At 38.6% G+C, this 27,542-nt stretch overlaps 1 protein-coding gene across 1 annotated transcript in view; it reads right to left on the bottom strand.

Moving 5' to 3' along the window:
• The window catches only part of ubr4 (ubiquitin protein ligase E3 component n-recognin 4), a 54,622-nt gene extending 27,325 nt beyond the window's left edge, over nt 1–27,297 (bottom strand). Inside the window, exons 1-43 of the mRNA XM_013910794.1 lie at nt 27,137–27,297; nt 24,095–24,192; nt 23,860–23,963; nt 23,574–23,703; nt 23,170–23,315; nt 22,896–22,995; nt 22,217–22,358; nt 21,964–22,088; nt 21,720–21,844; nt 21,553–21,612; nt 21,225–21,415; nt 21,002–21,101; nt 20,335–20,472; nt 19,913–20,030; nt 13,457–13,644; nt 13,188–13,344; nt 12,934–13,019; nt 12,625–12,794; nt 12,064–12,343; nt 11,641–11,773; nt 11,466–11,545; nt 10,113–10,241; nt 9,349–9,531; nt 9,022–9,144; nt 8,697–8,926; nt 7,851–7,969; nt 7,650–7,747; nt 7,362–7,519; nt 7,050–7,256; nt 6,778–6,879; nt 6,598–6,698; nt 6,084–6,471; nt 5,529–5,592; nt 4,786–4,977; nt 4,569–4,639; nt 3,702–3,849; nt 2,753–2,986; nt 2,464–2,634; nt 2,147–2,329; nt 1,641–1,799; nt 1,378–1,530; nt 979–1,206; nt 34–191 (exon numbers count right to left, since the gene is read on the bottom strand). Coding sequence (XP_013766248.1) covers nt 34–191; nt 979–1,206; nt 1,378–1,530; nt 1,641–1,799; nt 2,147–2,329; nt 2,464–2,634; nt 2,753–2,986; nt 3,702–3,849; nt 4,569–4,639; nt 4,786–4,977; nt 5,529–5,592; nt 6,084–6,471; nt 6,598–6,698; nt 6,778–6,879; nt 7,050–7,256; nt 7,362–7,519; nt 7,650–7,747; nt 7,851–7,969; nt 8,697–8,926; nt 9,022–9,144; nt 9,349–9,531; nt 10,113–10,241; nt 11,466–11,545; nt 11,641–11,773; nt 12,064–12,343; nt 12,625–12,794; nt 12,934–13,019; nt 13,188–13,344; nt 13,457–13,644; nt 19,913–20,030; nt 20,335–20,472; nt 21,002–21,101; nt 21,225–21,415; nt 21,553–21,612; nt 21,720–21,844; nt 21,964–22,088; nt 22,217–22,358; nt 22,896–22,995; nt 23,170–23,315; nt 23,574–23,703; nt 23,860–23,963; nt 24,095–24,192; nt 27,137–27,261 — 6,395 coding nt within the window. The 5' untranslated portion in view covers nt 27,262–27,297. The remainder of the gene's footprint in view (nt 1–33; nt 192–978; nt 1,207–1,377; nt 1,531–1,640; nt 1,800–2,146; nt 2,330–2,463; nt 2,635–2,752; nt 2,987–3,701; nt 3,850–4,568; nt 4,640–4,785; nt 4,978–5,528; nt 5,593–6,083; nt 6,472–6,597; nt 6,699–6,777; nt 6,880–7,049; nt 7,257–7,361; nt 7,520–7,649; nt 7,748–7,850; nt 7,970–8,696; nt 8,927–9,021; nt 9,145–9,348; nt 9,532–10,112; nt 10,242–11,465; nt 11,546–11,640; nt 11,774–12,063; nt 12,344–12,624; nt 12,795–12,933; nt 13,020–13,187; nt 13,345–13,456; nt 13,645–19,912; nt 20,031–20,334; nt 20,473–21,001; nt 21,102–21,224; nt 21,416–21,552; nt 21,613–21,719; nt 21,845–21,963; nt 22,089–22,216; nt 22,359–22,895; nt 22,996–23,169; nt 23,316–23,573; nt 23,704–23,859; nt 23,964–24,094; nt 24,193–27,136) is intronic.
• Nucleotides 27,298–27,542: the final 245 nt, after the last annotated feature.

The following is a 27,542-nucleotide window of genomic DNA, read 5'->3' as shown; positions in this document are numbered from 1 at the left end:
GATAGGCTTTTACAGACTATTTTATTGTGTTACCCTTTCACATTGATGGCAAAGAGCCTCTGCACATCAGTTGTGCTGCGGCTCACTGTGGCAGCGAATGACTTCCCCTGGCTGTAGCTGAAGAAAAGCATCTGAAGGACATGGGAGTAATAGACAGAAACACCACCGCCAGCTACCTGTCCATTGCTATCCTGTGTTTACAAAGAAAGAATTTACCTCAAAACTGCTTTCTTTAATGTAGTTTCAAAAACACCTGAACACTGAATAAAGGTATGATGTACACATCAACCAAACATTCCCCCAAAAGAAATGAGAGCTGGAAAGTATGACAGAAATACTGTAGACCAGGGGTGTCAAACTCATTTTACATCGTGGGCCACATGCAGCCCACTTTGACTTTAAGCAGGCCGGACCAGTGAAACTCCCCTTTTTAGAATAGAATAGAATAGCCTTTATTGTCATTGTACAGAGTACAACGAAATTGGTCAGTGTAAAGAAGTTACAAAATTAGCCTGTAGCCCCCACCCCTGATAATTCTATAGCAGAAAGTGAAAAACAGAAACATTTCTATTTTTCACAAAGTTACAGAGGTTTTATTAGAGACATAGCTAAGCATTTTTTGTACTCTGGCATGATTTGGCACACCACTAAACTTGCTGCTTTTGGAACTTCTGCCCCCTTTTCCTTTTTTCACATAATGGTCTGATCGCAGTCTGTCTTTGCATGTGATTAGCAGCATGGTGTGCCCATCAAAATAAAGTCCCACCCATGCTTGCATGGATTCTCAGCAGGGCTGAAGATTTAGCTCCCCCATGCTGACGAGCCATTAATAACTGATGTATGAAAATACCTTGCAGGCCAGATATAATTGTATTGTGGGCCGAATGTGGCCCGAAGGTCGTACATTTGACACCCCTGTTGGAGACCATTAAGACAGCAACCTTGTCACAACATTAACTCATGTCAAATCCTAGTTACCTTCAAGTCTTCGTGGGTTATCTCCAATACATTTGTAACATAAAAAGGGCCATGCTGAGCACTGCTAGATTCATCCATGACCTGGGTGTACATGTAACCTGCTGATGACATGATGACAATAATGTTCTTCCCCTCTTCATTGAAAAGGAATGTAGCATCACGAATCTTGGAACTTGGGAGCAGGAAATAGTACATTGGACTCAGGGCATCCACTGACAAGTCATAGATCTGTTTTCCAAAGGGAACAAGCATTAAAAGGCAGTATTAAGCAATCTTTTGTTTTCCTAGGGCAGAAAGGTATATGTATAGTATCTATGGTTGTTTTCATAAAGAAATTGCAGAAACAAAATCAATTATGTTGCTTTAAGTGCAAAATATGTTTATTATTTTAATATATACCTTGACAAAGTCAGCAGTGATGATGGCAAGTTCAGTCTGTGAGCCTGGTAACCAGATAGCTTTGATGATAAAGTTGCCAGTGGCCAGTTGTGGATGCAACACCAGGTGGTCAGACACAGAACCTGTGCTGCTGAAAGTTAGTACATGGCAGTCCTGGGAAGAGATGAAAGGAAAAAAACAAGATAGTTGCTGTAGGAATTCGTTAAATTTAACTGTTCTTTTGACTCTACAAGTTGTTTTACAAGAAGCAGCTTGTTTCTGACCTTAAGGCCACACACAGCCAGGTAGTCTTCATTACAGGGGTTTCCTGTAAGACTAAGGACAGTGAATGGGACTGGGGCTGAAGCCAAACGGGTCAGTGTCAACTTCCTTTTGCTTGAGTCAGCTTGTTTCAGGAGAGTAGACAGCTGAAGGACTGTTATCTGCCAGATAGGAAATGGAGAAAAAGTCAGGTTGAGACATTTTAACTGTGAAAACACAGATTTCCCTATCTGTTCTTATTTCATAGTTTGCAAAGTATCTTGATAACATACAAAACAACTTAAAGAAAACTTAAAGAAAAAAGTCAAAGAGAAAAAACACAAAAACATAATAACATAGAAAGAGGAATGTTTTTTATTCTATTATTCATTTGAGTGTAGATTTTTTTCCTTGTCATGATGCTCCGTTTCACAGGCAAGTCTGAATCAATAACAATGCATATATTTTAAATAAGAATTCAATGAAAGCCCTTCTAATTGGACAAAGGAACTTAAATTGTTTAGTTTACCTTCCCCTTTTCATGGCTGACTGCCAGGTGCTGACGCCGTCCATGGGGCGAAGACAGAACACACATGGCAACACGGCGCAGGACATGTGCACTGATGAGCTGGCGTATAGTTTGCCCCTGGTCACCGCTGTAGTTCATTCGCACATTCTCAAAAGCTCCTTCCTGGGAGCCAAGTGTGGGGACCTGAAGGGAAAAAGTAGCCGTTAACAATGAAATGCAGCAGCTAAATAATAGAATTCTATTTTAATTAAGTTTTAATAACCTATCAATGAATTAAGTGTTTTACTGGAACAGGCAATCTATTTGGGTCATGATACCATTAACTGGTCCGTCATCTCCACAATTTTGTCCTGAGTATGCAGTTCATTGAGGGCTTGCTGTGCCCGGCTGCTGCTTCCCACTGCTGATGCTTGCTGGAAGTTGGTCTGGATAGCTTCCATGAGAAACATGAGCATTTCCAGTATGACTGCAGCAGTAGATGACCCCATCTAGCATGATAAAAGAGGGGCAAAAACACAAGTCTCACAACATCTTTTCACATAAAAAAGAACTCTTAACGGTTTTAGGAGATGACAGATAAAAATAAATTAATATGTTCTCTCTAACCACTTGTGCTAGCAGCTCTTCTTGACAGCCTTCAATGCTCTTGCACACGCTGCTCTTCTTAGGTCTGTCTTCATCACTGGATTTGCCATCACAGATGGTGACCTTGCCCTTGTCAGACGGTGAGGAATTTTGGTGGCGAATAGCACTCTCAGGAATACGCAGCTCACTCTGGAAAGCTGAAGACTCTTTAAGAGTAGAGCCCATGCCGCTGCTGGGACTGCGTTTGACCAGGGCCTGTGAATGATGCAACACACAAAGTAAGAAGTGGAGAAAGTTGATATTAATATAAATGTATACTTAAATGATTCTTTATGCTCCCCTTTATGCATTGTAAATGTCAACCGATAATACGTATAAGTGCAGAAGTGGAACAAACATTTATAAAAAAGTGAACCAAACTGTTATGAGCAAATGTTATCACAACACTGATAGTGAGGAAAACATCGCATTAACAAAACAAAACAAAAAAGCTAAAAGCCTATCGTACTTATTACGCCGTAAACTAAAGGTAAGATGTAATTGATGGCTTGCTCATCACATGCACATAAAAAAAAATAAAAAATTGTTAAAGTCCGTGTAAAGTGGTTACAAACATGTTTGTCACATAAAAAATATTTTATAAACCACACAGATAAAAAATATTATACGACACCTACAAAATTCAGTAAAAGATGGTTCAAAGACTTTTATATTTATACAAAGTAAACCTTGAATTATCTCTTTACACGGACTTTAAGATTAACTAGGGAAGCTGACCTGTTCAGTACACAAAAAGTTGACAAAAAGACATTCCTAACATGATTTTGCTCATTTTCTGGCCAAATGTGTGGGCTAGCTATAACCCTAATCAAATGAAATGACTGGATGGAGGTCAATGGGGGAATGACTTGCAAGCTAAAGTTACCGCTGTTGTTCTCTTCCCATGATGACCTGAGGTATTCGGTCTCACCTGGCAGCTGCCATCCTCTTTGGCACCGCAGTCACAGAAGAAAGAGCCATATTTGGCATAGGAGATCTCATGGTCTTTGTGACAGACCTTGGCGCACACTGTGCACACACCTACCCCATCCACCATCTTACAGGTGTGACAGTGGTACCTGCAGAATGAAAAGTATAGGCAATACTATATATAGCATGGCACATCACATCATGTGAGAAACTAAAGAATGACACTGTATTTCTCCATGTCTAAATGGATATATCACAAGTGAAGGCTATTTGATCATGCTACCACCTAAATCTTCCCAGATAAATTAATTAAAAATTACTCATATTCCAGAGCTAACCAAGGAGATTATTTTCCAGAAGATTAACTCAGCTCAGACAAGCTTTAAATATGTTGCTGCCCGGTTAGATTTACACACCACAGAGGCTCTAGATGAATTAAGGCATTTTTAACCTTTTATAGCTGCCCTCTGTATCCTTAAATATTCACAGCAAGTCAAAAAACAAATAAAAATTCACATAGAAAATATTACATGTTGCTAACACACTGTTACTTTTTCCAGGTACATAACACTAATTACATTACAAATGTATGCAATTTTGTCTTCCATCGTAATTCAGCAGTGTGGAGTCCTCCCGTTTCCACAGATTCGAGAAACACCATCAGCTTTTCTGATTCATAAAGGCAATCTACTAAATATATGAGTTTCTGTTTTTTGTTTATTCTTAGTAAAAAATGAATAATAACAAATGAAATAATCAAACGTGTACTGTATGACAAATCCATTTTTAGGTGTAATGCGGATGTATTTGGAACCAAAGGCTGCACTTAAGATTAGAACAAAATCACAATAAACAAACTTTTCTTTACCAGTGCTGGTTCATGAATTCCTTCTGAGTGATGGTAAAAGTGCAAAGTTTGTTGCAAAGTGAGTCTTCATCCTGTCAAACAATGACATACATGTTAAAAAGGATTGTTTCATATAGCAAACTGACAGAGATAAAAGCTAAGCCCAAAAACAGCACTGATGTATGTCTGTAAGTCCATACACACAGAGACAGACGAGAATAAAAGAACAACTTCTTACAGAGTCCTCTGCCTGGGAATCATCCTCCTCTACTACAAGTTCCTCCACCCAGTCTGAGTCTACTTCCATGGCCTTTTCCTCTCCCTCCATCAGCACTGCTGAGTTGCCTTGACCGCTGCTTTGACGCAAAGCGTTCATCACATCAGCTAGATAGGAGATGATGTGACATGAGCATTCCAGCATGCTGGCATGCTGAAATCAAAGAAGAGGTGCATATCAGTTGATATTTAGATATGTTAATATCTGAACTGCAGGGGACACATTTTGGGCCATTTTTCAAAATGTAATATATCACAGAAAAATACTTTGGCAAATTGGTACTTTTACAGTGTTTTCCTTTAATTGCCTAAAGCCAGTTTCATTATCATTCATTCTGATTGTCCAATATGGGGTATGAGAAGCACACAGACAACCAGAGGACATGATGTACAACTATGTGGTAGTAAATTCATAATCAAATCAGAATAGTATGATTTACACTTGATTTTAACCTTGAAGAGATTTTACATTTTCTTAATATAAAATGTAACAAAGAAGGACATCCTTTCTTTTTCCACAGAGAAAGTCCACAGATTGCAATACACTCCCAAAACAACGAATACGTAAGGTCTTTAACCTTTAGAGAGGTGACGATATTATTCTCAAATAACAAGGCTGATCATAGATCTACAACAAGTGTGGCATAATTAAAATCTCATTCTGTGGAAATGTCCAAAATTCACTTCAGTGTGTGAGAAACCCACCTTTCCATGAGACAAGTTTGTGCTCACTTTTTCCACGACATTCTTCTGTGTTAAATACTTTTTGCTGCAAAACAAAAGATAAGCTTTTAGGTCACAAGTTCTCCATTTAAATTTCTACCTAGATTTATACTCCCACACTGAATCTACAGAGAGCTTTCACTGTAACATGTAATAACACAGCCAAAATGCTACTTGAGGCTCAGATTTCTGTGCTACTGAGCTAAATTTATTTGAATACTCCTACCAATGGAAATTGAACAACATCAGATTTAAGCTTAAATAATTAAAAAGAAATACAGTTACAAAAAGAAGATGACATTGCAATCAGCAGGAACACCAATCACACATGTGGAGATGTGTACATAAAGCCACACCCTGGGTGTAGCTGCTGTCATAGCTGCTGGATAGATTCATAGCAGAAGTATAAATTGAGCTTAAACCAAGCATTTTTTCCTAGCGGGTTTGGCTGTAGCAACTATATAATTCCACCCTTTAGATTTCTTTAGTGATGCGACTGAAACTTAGATCTCCATGCCTGTAAAATTCATTTCTTACCATCTAGTCAGCCAGTCTATAGCTGCCCTGTGCAGCTGGAGGTGGCCTGCACCCTGTCCCGCACTGGCAAGTGTGGCCATGATGACCATGAGCTCAGGAAAACCTGTTCCATCACCATTGGCCAGCATGTCTGTTGCCATGGGAATAAGTGTGCTGAGGAGTACAGTGCACACTCCTTCGCCCACCTGGCTATTGTCACGCACAATATGAGTGGTTAGCAGCTGCAGAAGCTGTCTGTTTTCTTGCACAATTTCCAGTTGTTCTGAGTCCTTTGGTGGGGTAGCAGTCATACGTGTCAGCCAGGACTGCAGACGAGAGGGCTCCACACAGGCCAGCTGGGCCAAAGAGCCACACAGGCCTAACAGGCTTGGGTTTGGGTTCTTCTCCGCTGGAGAAAAATGCATGATGAAACTTAGAGGGATCTACTCCAGCTTTAGCTCAAAGAGCTCTGCCTTGAAAAGCTTGAATATAACCAAACTTGGACAGTATAGTTTTAAAATTATTACAGACTTACTGAGCTGGAAAAGCTTGGTGAAGAATTTCAGCACTCTGTTACAAAACTTTGGAGACAGGTTTTCATTGGCCGTTGCCATCATAATTTGGACAAGCTCACCACTGAAAAAGAAGAAACCCAAAATATGTGAGGTGACTGAATGAATGAGAAGCCAGATTGTGTCATCAGCAGAGACAATACCTGAATGAAAAGAATTCTTCCATTGCCTTTCGGACCTGACTGCTTTCAAGTTGTTTTTCAAGGTACTGAAGGCATTCCTCAAGGATGGACTCATCCAAACCACTAAGTAATAAAAAAAAAAATTAAAAAAAAATGGGATAGATAAATGTTGAAGAGCAGCCCACAAAAAAAAAAAAAAAAAAAAAAAAGCATAAAAAGTAATTTTTGATTGAATTTTAATATTTAACATGGTTCATTAAAGGTTAATGAAATCTGATACATATTAAAAATACCTGTTGGGATCTGAGTGATTGGCAATAATGTTGTAACATCCGGTCACCAAACGCTCGTAGATGCGGGCTAGAAAGGCCTCAGACTCTGATGGGCCAAGGATGCGCTCCAGTGAAGTGGTGCTGATCTCAGCTACACTCTCTGTGCTGCTCTCCAAGAGCAGAGGCAGCAGGGTGCTCACAACCTGTGAGGGGTTCAGCTCCTCAGTACTGAAGAGACAATAATGCAGCATTATTCACAAGACAATAACAGGTTTTTCGTGAGTAAAAACTATGCATGCAAAAGAGTTTATCAGTAGACGTTTTTTAACTTACACAATGAGGTCTCCAATCAGGCGAACCAGTGAGAGAAGGATGTGTTTAAGAGAAGACGCCAGAGGCAAGGACTGACAACTCAGTGTGCCCAGGTGAGCTGCTTGGATGGCACTGATGTAGCTCTCTGATGGAATGGTATCATTTGCAAATGCATTGCGCTGAGAAGATACCACCAGTTTTGTTATTTATGGTGTGGGAAAATACAGGCAAAAGCCAAGTCTTCAATGTTTTTTAAAATTATGCCATGTGTAACAAATGTTTTAATAATTTCCAACTTTAACCACATACCCATGAGCCAATGTTGGGAAATTCAGTGGTGTGGACACCATTCCAAGACTCACAAACTGTCTGCACAGCTGTTGGCAAGTTCTGCATAATATTATGACCTGTAGAAATTTAAAGTCTTGTTAGACCACTGCATAAAAGCTATTAAAGTAATCATATTCACTGCATTGTAAAATATTATTTTTCAGTATTTCATTTGGATACCAAGTATGTTGGCCTTGCATCGGGTGGAACCTATGGCCAGAACTGCAGCATAACCTTGGAGCTTGGCATCGGTCAGTTTGTTCTCCCCTTCCTCTGGGATGTTCATTAATAGGTAAGATCTGTTCAAGACAAGTTTCGTTTAATGATTAGATCAGGATGAGTTGTCATAAAGAACATCATCCACAAGTCTTATTTCTTAGACATGAAGTAGGCTACATTCCAAATCTAAACAAATAATTAGAAAAACTATCAAAAGATTTAGAAATATTTAAAAACATGTTATGATATATAAATTAAAGAAGGAATATTTAAGGTTCCTTAAGTTGTATTCCTTAAATTGAAGCACACATGCATTCTGAAGGTAACGGAGGGGTTTTGTTTTTTGGTTTTTTTTTTTACTAAAGCTTTCACTAAAACTAAACTTTAAAAACAGCTTACATTAGCAATTACAGTCAATTCTAAATAAATTCAACATTTAAATATCCACATGCCAGTGGTGTTAGAATACTGATAAACTGTAAAAGATATATAAAGTAACAGATATATGGATACTAGAATTATGTAGCGTGCATGTAGTAGATGTGCTTTGCAAAATGTTGGCTTTGACGAATATGGTGGAATTAAAATAATAATAATAATAATAATAATAATAGTAATAATTTAAATGTAACTTAAGTCACCAAAGCTATGACCTCTGGATTTTGTCAATATTTTGAGTATCTGTAACCAAAGAACTGGCCATGTGATTGGCCACATGATCATGTGATCTATCAAGCATTTCAATCACATTATTGCATTCCAGTCTACTAGATATAACAAGAGCTTATAACAACATTACCCTCTCACCTTGTGAAAGCTGAGTAAATGTCAGTGAGCTGTAGTGTGGCAGGCAGCAGATTTTTTGCGATCTCAGAGGATTTGTGGGTGTCAGCCTCAATGGCAACCTTGGACAAATGCTCATCTAAAGAAACCTGAATTTTAGAGATGACTGCATCCAGCGTATAGATGGCTTGTAGAGAGGGCAACTGATGAAGTGGTAGGATGACATGTGGGTCTACACTTGAGAATGTGGAAATCTGCAACAAAATAAAGTTGTCAGGAGGTGTCAATTGATTTCAAAACTCTGAACACCACCAACACAAGTTACTAATGTATCTGTCGTAACCATTACCTGTCTGGCAATGTACTCTTCTGCTAGCTCCACATCGTATTTCACAGTGCTGCATTTAGCAGCAGTCACCTCAACCAGAGAAGCAGCTTGGTCTGTTTTCATTCCTTGCTTTACCAAGTGTTCCTGTGAGTGATGACACACAAAAAACACCCATCAAACTTGAAATTGCAGAAATAATACAAAATATAAATTTTTCTGAAAAAGCAAACAATTTCCAGCCCCCCCCCCCCCCTGAATTAATCAAGTACATTATTCTAAGGTTTGACCAACAACAACAAACCCATCACACTGATAATACATTTGTAGGACTTTCAAGCATCAACTGACCTTGATCCAGTTTACATACGTAGCTACGCGGAGACGTGATGACCATCGCAGTGTGTGTAGGATGTCGCTCTCACTGGGGTCACTGCAGCCAGTCTTTAGCTGCTCCATGAAGCCTTTGGAAGGTGGTAAAACGCCAAGGATCCTCCACAGTATCAGGAAGTAGTACTGAAGGGAGCAGGCCTCCTGTATGGGGCCCAACAGTTTGCTGCCATTAAGCTAGTATCATTATGTATACAAGTCTCTAATGTTTCAGAAACTGAAGCTTAGCTCTTCAAATTACTTACACAACAATATAGCAGTTTAGAATAACATTTATTATAGGTCCTGCCTTACTGCAGTGATGATATTCACTTTGTTTTTGGCCAATATTGTTAGCATGTGTTTATCATTTTTTTTGTCTCTAGAATTGCAGATAAACATTTCCAATGTGGCTTATTCTTGTTTATTTTGTTTTATTCTGTTTTATTCTTATTGGTCTATTTTCAAAAATGTAATATGCATTTTCCTCTATCACCTGAACCAACTAAACCAGTCACTGAAGTCAACAGTAGCAGTGAACAATTAGAAAAAGGACTGCATTATTATAGAAAGGGTTTTTATATCACGTTTCTGTTTGCAGATCAATTTCTAAGTTAACCAGAAAGACGCACCAAAACACAAGCCCTGCAGCACGTGGGTGTTTAATGCCTTTTAGATAAACCACTAAAGCCATATGCTCAGTGGGCTTATTTCAGCTGTTCTATTTCTTCATTTGGTGCTCTCACCATAGGAGTGATGGACTTGTTCTCTTGTCTTCTTGCTGTGTCAAACTGAGAGCCTGCAGCCAGGAGTGAGATGAGCCATATATACAGCTCATCATATTTCACTGCTCCATTAAAAAGCTTTGGAAAGACCTATGAGGACATGTTTAACAGTTAGGCATGGCAATAATTTTAATATTGTGATAAAATATTGTGATTAAAAACAGAAATACTGGTATTTACTAGGGGTGCAACGATACACAAAATTCACGGTTCGGTTCGATACTTTGGTGTCACGGTTCGATGTTTTTTCGATACAAAAGATGTTCATGCCTTAATTTGTCATTTATTAAAATTATAAATATATATTTTAACTCAAAAGTACAGTTTTTAAATTTACTGTTGCTGAACCAAAAATAAAAAAAAAAAGAAATCTATCTGATCAAGAAATCACTCATCTTTGGAAATGAGAGTTTATTACAGAGAAATGGCTCTTTCCAAAATAAAAGCTATACTATACGCTTCTTCTGGGCTATATTCTCAGCAGCATATTAAACATATCAGGTCCCCATAAGGAGAATCATGTGCTAACGGCTGTCTAAATGACTCGGGTAAAGTTTGTAGCATGCGTGCTTGTTGTTTTTGTCTGCTTCCACTTGTCTTTGCACTAGGATGATGTCGGCGCAAATGTGCAGTCAAATTCATTGTGTTCCCACTAGTGCTGTCAGCGTTAATCTCGTTAAAATGACATTAACGCCATAACGCGGCAAATCTCCATTAATGAGTTACCGCGGATCGCCCCGTGTGTGGGGCTGGATGGCGTCAACACATTAACGAGCTAACGCACGCACTAGTTCCCACCAATGTAATTGAGCATTGCGTGGCACATCCGACATACTGTTTTACTTTTGTCCATGACGCGCTTACCATCAGGGTCATACTTCACATGAAAACCAAACTAGTTCCAAACGCCAGATCTGAATGAGGGTGGGGGAGGTTCAAATTCGGCTAGCGTTGAGGTAGTTGCCATGTTGCAACGAGCTTAGCTGTCTTGCTAGCTTGCGCTGTGCTCAGCGGATCTGCGCTCGACAGTGCAGCCTAGGAGGAGTAGTCGAACGCAGATTCACTGAGTTCTCAACACAGACAGCATCGTCAGAAGAAAGGTTGATAAAATAAATAAAAAAATTTGTATTGTTCGATACATATGCGTACTGAACCGAAAGCACTGTATCGAACGGTTCAATACCGATATGAGTATTGTTGCACCCCTAGTATTTATATACAAAAAAATAAAATAAAAAGCATGTTTTAAGACACATTTAAACTGTATTGTCAAAAATTCATTTAAGACCACATAAAACAGAGTCCATGCCTCACCTTGCTATCTAGTCTGCTGATATCATCTTCAGACACCTCAGGAGACAGAACGCAGTAGAACTTGGGCTGGACATTGGAATCTAAAACAGTTGCATTTAATCAAAGATAAAATTCAATTTTCATATACTACAAACAGATTAAACTGAAATTTAGTTAAAAAAATATTTGGGTTTACCTGTCGAACAGTGTTTAGCCCAGTTCTCCTCCACCTCTTTGAATCCATAGTAAAGTGGGATGTTGCTGCGTTTTCCACCTTCCTGAACAGAACTTGCCCCAGTAGATGGTGGGGTAAGAAGGTTGTACTGCACCTATTTATAGCACACAGAGTAAACACTGTTATTGAGTCCCAAACACAATACTGTGTTATTAGAATGTTTAGCAAAAATTTACTAGGTATAGGACTTGGTATGTTTTATACTAAACTAGCCTTATATTACTATCATAATGACATCTTTATGTTACTCTGAACCCAGATTAATGCACTTGCAGGACGATATTTTACCTAATGAATGGAAATCAAATAACAAAGAAAAGAAAAAAGAAAAAGCTTTATTATTCAATTTACCATATAAATAACAATTTGAAAGAAAGTATTAACCTGTTCAAAAAGATATAAAGGAGCCTTGGAGTAGTGGCGCAGCAGGTAGTCAAAAACCAGCAACAGGCGGGCCAAATTGAGGGGCACAGCTTTCAGCTGGGAGTCTCTGCTCTGTGCCACCTCTGTAATAGCCTGTGTGACTAAGGTGAGGACTGATCGACGACCACGCTCTGACAGATTGTGGAAAAGGAGCAGCAGCAGCTGGAGGTGTTCCACATTAAGGTCATCTTCGCCATGAATAGAACCCTGGATGGCGTGTTGCTTTAAGGTTCCCAAAAATCTGAGAAAGTACAGGCAGCAAAAAGGGAAAAAAATCCAGATTAAAGAGAAATGTATGGAAGACTAAGCTAGACTACAACTGTGATGTTTTTGCAAACAATAATTCCATTGTTATTGACTACAATATTGGATATTTATACAAGTCGCCCCCATCAAGCCACCACCATTTTTTTTCATAAATGCCAACAACCATACTATCTAAGTTCGATTGCAGCGTCAAGGCATTTAAACAATTTGATCATAATAATAAATATTCAGATAAGAAAAACTGAATTTTTCTACCTTTCCCAAACTTTCATACACTCAGGAACATCCGGTTCTCCCTGCAGAGTAGCTTTGTGCTGCCATATGAGGAGAAGTCTGGAGAGCACTGATAATGATTGAGGGTGAATGTACAGAGGCCATGGACCCTCCGAAAAGGGTGCAACACCTAATTGCTGTAAAAGGGTGCTCTGCAAATAGTTAAGAGAAACAATATGAGAATTGAGATAATAAAAAAAAAATCAATTTTAAGTTTGTTGTAGAAAGTAGTTGTTAAAAGATTTTTTTCATATAGTGGCAAAGAAACGAAAGCAAAGCAAAACCTCTTACCTGCAATGCTGGGGAGGGAAGATCTGAGGTCACTAGGGTGTGGTTGAAGTGATACAGTGCTAAAGAAAAGACTTCATCTGAAGACCCTGTGGGGTAAAAGAAACAACAACGCATAACTATAGATGTTCACTGTTGTCAAAATACTCAAGTCTGCAGGGCTGCAAAGCAAATTATTATGAATTTAGGTAAATATTCTTATATTTGAATAGCTGCAATTTTTTTTGTTTGTTTTGGGGTTTTTTTGTTAAGCATACCTTTGATATCCTTGTCCACATCTTTGATGATACTGGCAAGCGTAGCCATGTGTTGTTCTGTGAGAGACACACTCAGGTAGTTACGGATAAAGTTGTTCCTGGATTTTAGCATCGAGGTGGTGATGAAATTCAGAATACTGGATGCTAAGCTGAGGAACTGCAGAAACAAAGATTTGAGATGATACAATGTCATAAGCCCTATTAAAAAAGAAAAAAAAGAAGAAGTATTATATGCATTGTAACAGCAACAATCTATATGTTGTCTTCACCAGTTCGGGATCTTTACGGCCAGCTAAAATGTTGCCGTTCTCGCTTGGATTTTGCTTGCTGGGGCTCTTCAGTCTGGGAGAAGTCTCCAAAGGTGGTGGAGGGGGAGGGGGTGGAGGAGCCACTTTGTCCTTGCTTGGTGAAATTGTCTCTTCAAACCAAAGCCCCAGGATAGGTTCACTGTCATCATCTGTAAAGAATAGTTAATTATTTACATAAACATCTTGAGGTAAAATGCTCACACATTCATGAAAGTATTTGTGATGTAGCAGTGGTGTCACCAATAAAGGGAAAACAAAGCTTCACAATAGTTCATGGCAACTACACTCACTGGACACTGGCCATCAGTTACCATTTGTTTAAAAAAAACAAAAACAAAACTTCAACCGCTCACACGGTAGAACTTAAAACGCATTTCAGTATTACCCCGAGGTTGACTGCTTTAGGTTAACTTGAGTAACACCATCCTCTCCCCATGGCCAATTTGCTAGTGTGCTCGCAGTGTATTTATTGACCATTTGGTCCTTTTGTGGTGGTATAATGGCCTTCTTTTAACCACACTATGAGCCCCTGTGTACTTGGAAAATACTTAAAAATATGCTGCCTGACAACAATGTCATGTTGTTTGCCAGTTGCTTTAAAACAAACAAACAAAACATTACTACCCTGCAAAGAAGCAGTAAAACGTGTAGCCAGGCATGAAAAAGTTATGTGGAATTATATGATGCCATGTCAATATGGACTAAAATTTTTAGCAAGTTGCTGTTTCCATGTCACAAACAATGAGGAAATTTTCAACTTATTACTAGCAAGACGTAACTAATAAAGTGGCCAGTGAGTGTACAACACAGTGAAGGTGGTGAACAAGATCCAAAGACTGCAGTAAGAAGCAAACAATAACCAGTTCCCTCTTGATGAATATCTACATAAGGATGTTACACAATTTATCTTCAAAGACATGCACTTTTCATTGCTGTCACTGAGAATACATGAACATATTAATTTGTATTGATTTATATTTTTATCTTTGTATAAGACAAGTGCAATCCAAAGTGGAAGTAAATCTGCTAGTAACAAAAGACATGCTGCAGTTTGTCAGCTACCATAGATGGTGGAGAGGAAAGCCACAATCATTCCTAAATTAACTTATATTATTATGAGCTCCAAGTTGTGCTGCATTAGAATTTTTACATTTTATACATTCTTGTGTGTTTCTAGCAAAAATAAGAAACAATGCTAGAATTAGCTGAACATAAAGCACACGTTATTCTCAGATTGCTTAGAATCTGAATGTGCTGAACAGAGCGTGAGGATGCATTATTACACCTTCTGCAGAAAACACTGCTACAATCAACATGTCAGTCGGTCAAAAATATGATAAAATATAAAATGTGCACACTTCTCTTTAAATGTTTTGGTGCAAAAATATAAGACTGACTGTCACACAACCTAGAACTACATAATACTGTACATTAATTTACAGTGATAGCTTGAAAAATTCATATTCTACCAAATAAAAATTCACAGTAAGAATTTAGAAAAAAAAAAGCACCTATATAACAAACATTGAATTTAAATATGAGGGGAAAAAACTCATTTAAATCTTGTGTTTCTAATAGGTCGCCAACTCAAGCTCAACTGCTTCCCTCACCTGCTGAGCCATGACATTTTCTACACTGAAAAATTGTTTCACAGGCATTTTGATTCTGTGTGCTCAGCCTGCAGTACGATACAGGAGTAATTTCTTTGAAAGCAGGTTTTTAAGACCTATTGATAATAGTTTCACAAGAAAGTTAGAGTCTCTATGGCTTCCTTACTCGCCATCTGATTTAACTCAGGTGACAGCTATGTTATTCCTTGTAGGATATGTAAGCAGATGTGATCTGTTGATGACAAATGCAATCACTCTTCTTTTTTTAAGTGCACTGCTGTCAAGTTCGTGGCTCTTATTTATTGATACAGCATGCTTGTCAAGGACAAACCACAACTAACAGATGTCACAAGGTTCCACTCAGGTTCAGAATAGGCACGGCATTGCTCATAATAGTCCCCACTGGGTTTTCATTCCACTTTGTCAATGTGCGTTTAACGTCTTGATGCATTCTCAATCATCCAGGGAAGTAAATCTCCAAAAAGTTGATTCTGTTCATCTGGACGTAGCGTTTTGTGGGAGAAACGTTTCGTCACTCATCCAAGTGACTTCTTCAGAATACATAAACAGGGTGCACCTTTAGGACAGATTGTCTGCATGATCAACTCGGTCACCTATAACATCTCCAAGTTTCTGGCTTCGATCCTCAACCCGCTGGTGGGCAGTTCTGAACACCACATCCAGAACACCCTGGATTTTGTTGAGAAGGTGAGAGATGTCATTATGGAGGCAGATGAAACCATGGTAAATGGCCTGTATTTGTATAGCGCTTTACTAGTCCCTAAGGACCCCAAAGCGCTTTACACATCCAGTCATCCACCCATTCACACACTGGTGATGGTAAGCTACATTGTAGCCACAGCCACCCTGGGGCGCACTGACAGAGGCGAGGCTGCCGGACACTGGCGCCACCGGGCCCTCTGACCACCACCAGTAGGCAACGGGTGAAGTGTCTTGCCCAAGGACACAACGGCCGAGACTGTCCAAGCCGGGGCTCGAACCAGCAACCTTCCGATTACAAGGCGAACTCCCAACTCTTGAGCCACGCCCTGCGACGTTACATCTCTCTTCACTTGCATCCCAGTCACGGAAGCATTGGAGGTAGTCCGTAAGAGATTACTGGATGACTCCAACCTCAGGGCCAGGATCTCAGCATCGACCAAGTGTGTTTGCTTTTGGAACTGTGTCTTCATTCCACCTACTTCACATACAAGGGTCAGTTCTACAGGCAGAAACATGGGAGTGCCATGGGCTCCCCAGTTTCACCCATCATGGCCAATTTGTACATGGAAGAAGTGGAAAAGAGGGCTTTGCTAGCCTACCCTGGAACATCACCAAGCCATTGGTTCAGATATGTGGATGACAACTGGGTGAAAATCAAATCTCAGGACGTACCACATTTCACGGATCACATTAACTCGGTGGACCGACACATCAAATTCACCAGGGAGGATATGAAGAGTGGCAGGTTAGCCTTCTTAGACTGTGAGATTTCCATCAGTAATGGGGGACATCTAAAAGCTGACGTTTACCGTAAACCTACACATACGGATCAGTATTTAAGGTTTGACTCTCATCATCCACTGGAGCACAAACTGGGTGTCATTAGGACGCTACAACACAGAGCGAACACCATCCCCACAGACACAGCGGCCAGGGAGGCAGAAGAACATCACATCAAAAAGGCCCTGAGTAAATGTGGTTATCCCAGCTGGACGTTTGTCAAAGCTGGAAAGGCACCTAAAGAAAGCTCCAGTCGATCCAGGAGAGAAGGACAACCGCTGCCCAAGCGAAAACCTGTAGTGATCTCATATGTGTCAGCAGTATCGGAGCAGTTGAGACGCATTTTTTCTAAACACCGGGTCTCTGTGGCTTTCAAACCCCAAAACACGCTGCGCCAAAAACTGGTCCAGCCCAAGGATCGGGTCCCCCAACACAAACAGAGTAACATAGTGTACGCTGTTAAGTGCCAGGAGGATTGCCAGGATTTATACATCGGGGAAACCAAACAACCTCTGGCGAAGCGGATGGCACAACACAGAAGAGCTACCTCGTCAGGCCAGGACTCTGCAGTCTATTTACACCTATAGGCCAGTGGACACTCTTTCCATGATGAGGATGTACACATCCTGGACAGGGAGGAATGCTGGTTTGAGAGTGGAGTCAAGGAGGCCATTTACGTGAAAAGGGAAAGACCATCTCTGAATCGAGGAGGGGGCCTAAGGGTACATCTTACAATGCTGTGATTGCAGACATTCCCCAACTGTCTGTGAATGGTACTCATGGCCATTAATCAGTGGTCTTTGATCAGTGGGTTTTGGTCAGTGGTTGTTGATCAATGGTTATGAGAATTTGCATAATTAAGATTAAGGAACTGACCTCCCAGCAGTTCCTTCCTTCAGTGGGCTGGTTTCAGTCATTATGCAAATGTACTGTTTATAAGATTGGGGAAACCTGCAGTCAGCTGAGACTGAAGAAGTCACTTGGATGAGTGACGAAACGTTTCTCCCACAAAACGCTAGGTCCAGATGAACAGAATCAACTTTTTGGAGAATGTGCGTTTAAGTTAACAAAACAAATTACAAATTTGACCAGTCTCTCCTAGACCCTGCCTTGGAGGAAAAAATTAGTTCATGAATAGAATAAGACGCATTCATCTTTGTAAAACTCATCTGCTTAGCTATGGAGGAAAAAAAAAAAAACCCTAACAGAGCAGCATTGACCTGGCTGGTTTCAGTGAACACTAATAGGTGTCTGACACCAACCAGCTCTAGCTAGGAGACAAATTAATAGCACCAATCTAGAGAGATGGTACTGCCTGGTTTAGTTTACATGGGTGTACCATCTATATTAGCTCTGGATCCTTCCCCATAATGTTTTTAAATTTATAGCCACAAATTTCATTGATTCATTGTGCTCTGTGCACTTACCATGCACAAAACATTCATATTCTTTAAAAAGGTGATATCACTCAACTACACTGAAAGTTTTCAAATACAAAAACAAGACAACTTTAGTGTTTCAAAAGAATATCACAATAATTTGATATTCACATCTGCATGCAACATACAAAAATTAACTTTTCAGGTGACAGCAAGATGTAGCATTGCGTGTTTAAGCTCATTAAGCACAACTTGAATTTATTGTATTTAAGAATGATACCACTGCTTTGATGTGGGTCTTGATTATTTTTGCATCAAGAGTTTTTCACTTTTTTTTTTTCTTTTTTAAAAAAAATAAGTTTTCTAACAATTTTATCCTCATTTGTGTTAAAATAGATTCAAGAGTCGGGGGTAAAATGGATTTTATCATTTTGTAGTATCACAGCCAATTTCAAAAATAATTTTCTACCATACTGAAAATTGTTTAATTTTAATTTCAACCACGACCTGAAAAGTCATTAGGCCAGCAATAAATGTTATACTTTTAAAGCATTACTATTAGCAGCTATCTTATAACAAACTTCTTTCTTTGGAGTCGCTGTTGAAAAAGGAAAGAGGCAGAAACTGGAAGACAAAAGGATGATAAAGTAATAGAGGTAAAGCTCTTAAAATAAATCACTGAGAAATGTTTTATGACTTCTGTCAGTAACTGTTAGTGTAAGTATTCAGATAATTAACTAGTTTTAATGAAAGCTTCAGTAGTTAATAGTTTAAATAATATCCCACATATCAACACCACTGGTATTATTCTTTAAAACAACAAGCCACAGATGAACCTCTTTGATAAAACAAGTTTAATTTAGTTCATATGAATTATAAGGCAGAGCAACTCTGATAACAGGGAGTATTTTGTCAAAGACTTCATCTGTGGCTTTATCATTTTCTAGGCCGTTAGGATCAAGGCTCAGAGTCTAAATTGTGAGACATACAATAACAAAAATGAATTTAGGACAGCGGACACCAAGTCTTTGACCTGAGGACAGAAAACTGCTAACCTGAGACACAAGCTGCACTTGTCTTCTCCTGTCTTCTCTCTGCTGAAATAGTAGACACTGTCAACTACACTGGTATTATTGTGATGGACAAAATTTTTTTAAATCACATCACTGTGAGCGTATGTATGAGTTTACCCTTCGCACTGCTGTCATTACCTCACTGACTTAACCACTGACAGCACACTTGTTTCACTCCTTCAATTATACCAATTTAAAAATGTTCCCAAATACTGAAAATACTGCATTTGTTATCTTATCCAGCTCAGCACTGACAGAAACTCAGATCAAATGGAAATGTGTAAAAATATATGTGACTTTACTTTCACCAATTGAATCCCCACTGTGATGCAGAGAAACCTGAAGCATACCTTGTAGGAATGAAACAACACTTCTTGGTCACTATGTTAAAACAGAATTGAGTCCTTAAATGGTGAGTTCATGTGTCTCCCCCTTTACCTTTAAAGCTAGATGACAACATCTTTGTTTTTAATTGTCCATAAATGCAAGAAAGTTTGACCCTAAATTATCAATATATTTTAATAAATTGCATTTTTGTATATATTAATTGCAAAAGTAGAGTGCTTCATAATTACAATATAGATACATATGGTCATGCTAATGTAATCCCCTGTTTTTCAGTGGATTGTCTGTATTTTTTAAGTTGTTGCTTTTTTATTAATCAATCCAGGAGTAGCATAACAATGTCTGAATTGTTGAGAGTATCATCTGCATTCCTAAACCCAGGATTTAAGAAAAAACTGTCTGCAGCACACAGGGAGCAGTATGTCTCTTTATTTGCATAACTGAGCTGCTATGTAAATGCATACTTTATGTAACAAACAATTGTTTGAATCCAAAGAAAATAAATACCCTGGCTGCTGTCCTCCTCTGTACTGCTGAAATCATCCTCATAGTAGGTGTTTGAATCTGTAGAAGCACTGGCATCACTGCTGACTGAGCCCTTTCTCTGACGCTGGAGAACACAAGCCTAACAGCAGATAAATGAAATCAAAGTCAACGTTTAAAAGTTTGGTTGGGACACAGAAAGTTTCCAGGATTCACCCGAGAAGTCAGCTGCAGTATACCTACATTTGAAAATGGCTGGTTTCAATAAATAATCATCTAGACATCCACTAATTTTGTAAGGGATAAAAAAGGATAAACTACAAAGATAAAAATGAACCAGACAAAATCTGTTGCTTGTTTCTTTTGTATCACAATATCACAATTAATGTTCAAATCAATAAAACAGCATAACTGCAAATGCAAATTACAAATACAACTGACAGCACCTTTTTGTAGGAGGTGGAGAGAAGTGTGAAGAGCAGATTTGTCAAGGGAACAGAGTCAATGAGTCTTTGAACCCTCTGGCTGGAAGTGCTCTGTGCCATGATGTTGAGCTCAGCCGGTGGTCCATCACTTGCCCAACCCTTTAGATTTGGCAGAAGGGGGGAAACGGCTTTTAAGGAACACAAAATACTTTCAGTAATTACTGAAGCATACTTGGATGCTTTTGAATTTTTTATTAATTGAATTCATTTCCTACCCTGAAAGGGTAACAAAGAATGAAAATGCTAAAAAAACAAACAAAAAAAAACAACCCAAAACAAACCCAAACAAACAAACAAACAAAAAAAACAACAACTTTCAAATCTGTGCGTCTAATTTTAAATAAACATGCAATCTTGTAAAACAACAAGGAATTTATACTAAATATGAAGCCATGAAGATTTAACTGAGGTACAGTAATTTAAAAAAAAATTCTTTTGGTTCCTCAAACAAGAGATGAAGGCTTGAATGTAACTAGCTATATTAGTATTTAATTCAATTTTACAGTAGAGGGTTTAAACCTACAAACGATTGTGACATCTGAAACCAGCGATAGCGGTGGCAAGTACAGTATGGCTACAATGGCAGTTTTGTTTTAATGCAGCCACGTTTTTTTGTTGCTTCACTTACTCTGTGCAGAGCTTCAACCTGCAGATCCTGGAAAAGTGAAGTCAAAAGTTTGATTGCATGGTTGGCCAGGATAACAGACAAAACCCCAAAGCCTTGGTGTCTTGAGAGGGAAAACAAAAAAGATCAAAACAGAAAAAGGCAAAACATTAATGCACACAAATGACCTTTGATGCATAAGCATACCTACTGAACTAAAATTGTCTTTATTAAGATTTAAAAATACCCTTTGCCAGGACCAAGTTTAGGTGACCCTGCGCCATCCTTGGTGCGACTTGCAATATCACGGACACGCAAAGCAGCCAGGGGATCCTTCTCTTTTCCTTTATCTGCCAACGCTGTCGGGCTCAGGTTAAGAATCAGATACAGGCTGTTTAAGAGGCACCAGGCTCCAAGCAGTTGGAAGTTCTGATAATGCTGCAGAACAGAGAAGAGAGAATTTTAAAAATATCAGTCATAATACTTAACTTATAACTGACAGTCTAGGACTGTCAATTATAAATATATATTTATTCTTCTATTTGCGCAATATATCAATCAAAATTGGTACTCACCTCTCCTCCAGCTCTGCGAGAGTTGCTGATGGCTTGTCCGATCATTTCATAAATCTCCAGCTGTTGTGAAGACAAATATATGTCATCTTTTTAAATCTTTTTAAAATATACATGTTAGTAAGACAGTAATTAAAGACTTTTTAAAAGTGATTAGTTATAATACTTACACATTTCTGGACAATTGTGGCTGCATCATTTTCATAGTCCTCTTCTTTGGTACCAGTGGAGGCAGAGCGAAGTTGCAAGCCACTACCCACCTGTAGAATGGCCATGCAAGTGGCCACACTTACACCTAAACAAGTAAAAACGCATTGTAGATGGGTTTTTTTTTTCCTTAGTTTGGTTTTTGAATGTTATAGCAGCCTGAATCACATGGTATGTTTTATTTTAACCAAAAATGTAACCACCTACCAGCATAGAGACAGCTTAGAGCCAGCACAGTCATATCCAGTAGTCGTCCTGGTGTCAAGGGCTCCAGTACAGGCAAGGAAAGTGTGTCCAAAGCCATGGTCACATCTATCACCAGTGAGTGAAATCTATGTATTTTAAGTACAGGATAACAACTTAATGTTGGGGCCAGTGGTGAAATGGCCAGATGCCAAAATTAAACACAATTTCTTATTAGCCCAGTAGATTTAAAAAAAAAAAAAAAAAAAAAGAATACCCGTTGCGAACAGCAGTGGCATCAGCCACTGTGGCTGGCATGATAAAGAATGAGTTGGCTGATACAGCATCCTGGAAGCGGTTGATGTAGCGTAGAAAGTAGGGCAGGTTGAGGCACACTCGTAACAACTTCTCAGACCCACCTGGAAAAATTACATTAAATCAAAAATTTAATCAAATAATAACTCATTAAGTTTCATTTTAAATTAATTAATGGCAGGATTACTAAAGAAACAAAATTTTCATTGCAATTTGTAAAGGAAAAAGTGCTTTTACAAGGTTACGTATAATTTAGAGCTCAAGCGTGCTTTCAAGAGTGAAAAGTAAACAAGGGACCATCTGACATTTTGAATCAATAGGAGGGAAAAAATGTACATTTTCCACATGGATGTGTAGGGGAAAAAACAAACTCAATTCTGGATTACAGCCACTCACAGTGTATATATACACTCCTGTATGGAAAATCAATTACTGAAGTATATTCATCATAGTGTGACTTAATGGTGACATTTACTAAACAGATATTTTTCCAAAAAAAACAAAAAAACAAAAAAAACAAAAAAAAAAAAAACAACCCAAGATTTCTAGTCTCCCATCTTTCAACAGCTGCGATAAAACTTTTAAACCCTGACCTGTATATAGTAGTGTCAAAGGTCCAGTCTCTTGGAACAACTACTTACCTAGTTCCTGTAAGCTTGACACATTCTGGGACACAAAGGCATTTTTCATTTTGGTCTGAACAGCTTGATCTGTATTTTGTTCATCGCAATCACTTTCAGCCTGTAATTAACAAGAGATGCAATGATTACAACAGATAATTTTCAACAATACAGTGACAGAATATTATTTTAAATGCAGCTAACAAAATTAATTTAAAAGGAAAGGGGAACAAAAGCAGAAGCTGCGTAACTTCTGCTAATAGCAATCGAGAGTAGCTGGGTCATTAATACTTGCCTGCATGTGTGCTGCTGATGGAGAGGCCAAGATGGTGGTAAGGTCAGGGTTAAAAACTGATGTCAGCTGATTAAAGAAGTTCATTTGTACTTCTTTTTGTCGAAGCTCTGGGTTCACAGCACTGGGTAACTCCTTCTGATCTTCCACTATTAAATGAAAAAAAATGGCACAAGAGTTTCACCACATGTCAAGGCTGTTAATCAAAAGGGCCTCTGTGACAGCCCAGGCAGATAAATACTCACAGCTTCATTGAATAATTATAGTATATAGAAAACTAATAGACCAAAAATGTCCAAATCCTTCCAGTGAATGCAGTGAATTTCCAGTTTGGGCCATATAACTTAATCATGTTGTCTACCAGAACAGTGAAGCATTTTTCAGTTTTGTCCTTTATGGAGTCTTACCATCTGAAAGTGTCTTGACGGTTTGAGGCAACTTGGCAGATTTCATCATTGCAGTGAAAGTAATGATTTCTGTGCGATCTAGTCTGCTGCAGCCAGTGCACAGTCCCTTTATTAAAAGGATCAGGTGTTTCTAAAGAAAAACAATTTTTTTTTTTTATTTCAATACATAATTCCATACAAATAGAAAGCAGAAAACCACAAGAAAATGCAAATCAGTGATAACTAGAAATGACTACACTAATGTATTACAATTGACTACACCCACCCTGCTGACTGTCTCACTTACCTGTGAAACTGCACATGCCTCATCAGGGTTCTCCAAGCGCAGCAATGAGAATTCGATCAATACTTTGCACGCTGCAGCAACTGACAGCAATTGATTTCTTGGTACTGGGGAAACAAAGAAAAGAACAAAAATAACATCTAGCAACAAAACAGTTTTCACTGAAAGATTCTGGCTCATTGTCAGTGAGTGGCAGTAATTTGTCTATTACTCTTAGGAGAAAATGAAATACACATACTTTGTCCACATACTGTGGTGATGTAATGTGCTGAGAGTGCCACGAATGATGAGTAGAAAGGTTCATACTGCTTGTCGTGGTGAAGAATGTCTGATTCACTGCAAACAAAGGAAATATGACTTTTTACACACCATTTATAGTGGGTTGTTTTAGTTTGTTTGGGGGGAGGGGGTAGAGAATACAGATAGGACAGTGACACAGAGTGGATTTGATCTAACTCCTCCTCCTTTCCTCAACTGGTGTCTTAATTCTTCCACGCAAATAAGAGTAAGAGGTGCAAAGATGGGAGTTAAAGTGTTCACGGGACAATCTCATGTTCTGCTGTGTCACATTAAACAGATGGCAACCTCTCATGATGTACATCAAATCAACTGCCATACTAAATGTCCAAGTAACAATAAAGAAAACAGCTGCTGACTGCAGCCTTACTTTTAAAATATAGACAGAATCAGCTCCATCTGTTGCTATGGTGACATTACATTGTGAATTGTGAAATTGATTCCTCTGAGGTAGGGCTGAACGATATATCGCATTTGCGATAATATCGCGACATGATCAAGTGCAATTTTCTAACCGCAAAGGCTGCAATTATACTCTGGACATGTCCAAATTCATGGGCTGCATCCTCCTGAGGCCGCATTTGTAGACCGATTATGTCACAGCGACGCGCCGAAGGCTGTCCAAATTACTACCATATCCCAGAATTCATAGCGCGGCCCAGCCAAACTCCAGTTTCCAACAATGGCGGCCGCTACTAAGTTTTAAAATTATTGTGATTGTTGTGATTGAAGAAGTTAAATAAAAATGTCAGTCATCAATTCATGCATCACCTCATGTCATCATAACAGAGGTCTGTCTTCCAGGAAAGAACAGTTTAAAATTAATGTAATATAGTATTGGCCATACTATATGATGTATTGCTTGTCTTTGTTTAATAATACAGAAGACAAAGACCTTAAAAAATAATCGCATATCGCATCGCAATCGCAATATTGGGGCAAAAAAATCGCAATTAGATTCTTTCCCATAATCGTTCAGCCCTACTCTGAGACACTGCAATTATGTAAACTTTGCTTACCTACAGTTTGTCCAATGTGTTTGTGCAAGAATTCAGTCTTAAAAATTAATTCAACTTTTTAAAACAGACTTCTTATAATTATAATTCATTATCATCCATCCATTAACATTTCTTACACATTTTGTCAACACAACCCTTTAATAAAATAAAAGAATAAAATGGTTTAATGGTTATTAAATGGTTTATAATCTGGTTAAAAGTTAGCATCAAAATAATTACTGTTCTTCAGTATACACCACCTCAGTGACTTAACTAATTAACAATTCTGATACATCTCCCAGGAGCATTAGTTTGTCTCAGTTAAAAAAAATTTTTTTAAAAAAAAGATAAATTTCATATATCAAACCACAATCAATTGCAATATATATGCAACAAATAGTCAATCTTATCAATAATTAATTGAACCTTCACAAAAAACAATCATGACCTTCACAAAAAAGCATTAAAATAGTAAAATGAATGCTATTGCTAACATGCTATTGACAAGTTGCAATAGCATGGCCATTCTGGTATCTGTGCTAGAGTGTGGCTACAGTGAGAACACAAAATTTATAAACCTATCACCCAGCTTTACCAAACTCAGTGTGGTCAAACTCGTGGTATGCCATTTAAGCTTTAGCAATTCAAGCCTACTTCTTCAATGTTGTCTTCACAGAATGAAATACTTCTTTAGGACTTGAGATGTAAGGAAACAAGGTGTGTTTATGCTGTTGGTATTGGAACTGGCTTTTGGTGTGGTTGGAATTTTTTAAGTACTTTTACATAAGCACCTGGGGCCTCTAATAAGCAGGCTTGTTAGAATTACATAACTGAAAGAAAGAAACATTTTATCCAATACTTACATAGATAATGGAGTCTTATTTTATTTTAATTTTTTTTATTATAGTAAACTGCACAATAGGATAATTCAACTACACAACACTACTTTCAATCCTCGTAATAGTTATGTTTGCATACAGCCTGTTGCACTGGAAAACGAAACCAACAGACATACTAGGAAGCTTTTTATTTCAGTGTACTAGCTTATGTTACGCCACAAACAGAGAATCAAGGGAAAACTACGGAATCAAATAAATCATTCAACAATACTTGCAAAGCACTAATATCACATATTCCTACTTTTATGAGAACATAAATAGGTGGGAATGTTGTAACGAGATAACAAGTTCATTCTGCACCAGCATCTTTGTGGTTAAGCAGAACCATTCAGCATTACCTAAAGTACAAGTCTTAGAAGCAATAACCCTAAATAATTTTACTAACAACAAGTTGACGGTAACCCACCATCACCTGATCAAAAATAAGTGGAGAGATAAGGTCCCCCGCCTACTTCCAGCCTAACCACAAGCAGATGACGTTAGGCAGACTGGCTATTTTTGCCACCCATATAATGCGTGATTTGGCTAATGACATGCCCAGATTACGCCTCATAATGCAAGTGTTGCTGAATTTAGCCCAATTAAGTCAGCTGACGTAGTCAAATATTACTCTGGCTGGGGCGTTTGAGGGTTAGCCAGTCCAGTTGGAAGGCCCCCCGAGTTAGCCTGTCGGCTAATGTTTGTGTTAGCTAGCTAATGATGAAGCAATTTTGTTAAAGCTTACACTGCGACACCGTTTAACGTTTGCACAGCGCTGACATTACGTTAAAGATAAATGTCCATCAGTCATAAGACGTGCGTTGTTTCAAACTCTGTAGTCAGCAGAAAGGAAACGCTAAATAGCATTTTGAGTAAGTTAGCTGTCATTAGCATATCAGCTAACGTCTGGAGCTGACTCCATGCCAGTGCAAGTTAAGCTTAAATAGCTTGCTAGCCGCTAACGTTAGCAAAATGGGTATCGTTTCCCATCCAACTATACTAACCAAGCTAGGGTTAGCAATTTAGCTAGCTAGCCTACGCCTAGGTGGACACAGGCAGTATTCAAGCAAATATGAACCTGCAATTTATTGACAATTAACCGGTTACCTGTTGATTATAGACCCAATAAGCTGAGGTAGCTCCTTCGTCTCAAAAGCAGTGTACGAAGCTGATAAAAGCGGCCGAACTGCCGCTGTCCATTCGTGTTCCCCATCTCCTCCGCTCGACGCCATCTTGAAATCCTAACAGAAAAAACTAGTTACTGGAAGAAGAAACTGTAGTGTAAGTAAATCTTGGGGGCGCTCTCACTCTGATACCAGCCCTGCCAACATTTCACTCGAAATGTTTACTGGTTTACTGTTTCTAAACCCATTTTAAATTATGTATAATAATATAGTTCCCATTTTACAGGAACGAATAAAGCGATGTTTTTCCCTTCATTCATTTGTGATATAATTACATATACAAGTAGTAAAACTTACATATTGGTTGTTTTGTTTTGTTTTGTTTTGTT

The sequence above is a fragment of the Pundamilia nyererei genome, unplaced genomic scaffold (assembly GCF_000239375.1).
Source record: "Pundamilia nyererei isolate P.nyererei 1_Seehausen unplaced genomic scaffold, PunNye1.0 scaffold00049, whole genome shotgun sequence".
NCBI classification, from domain to species: Eukaryota; Metazoa; Chordata; class Actinopteri; order Cichliformes; family Cichlidae; genus Pundamilia; species Pundamilia nyererei.
This window is presented reverse-complemented; position numbering and strand designations above follow the sequence as displayed.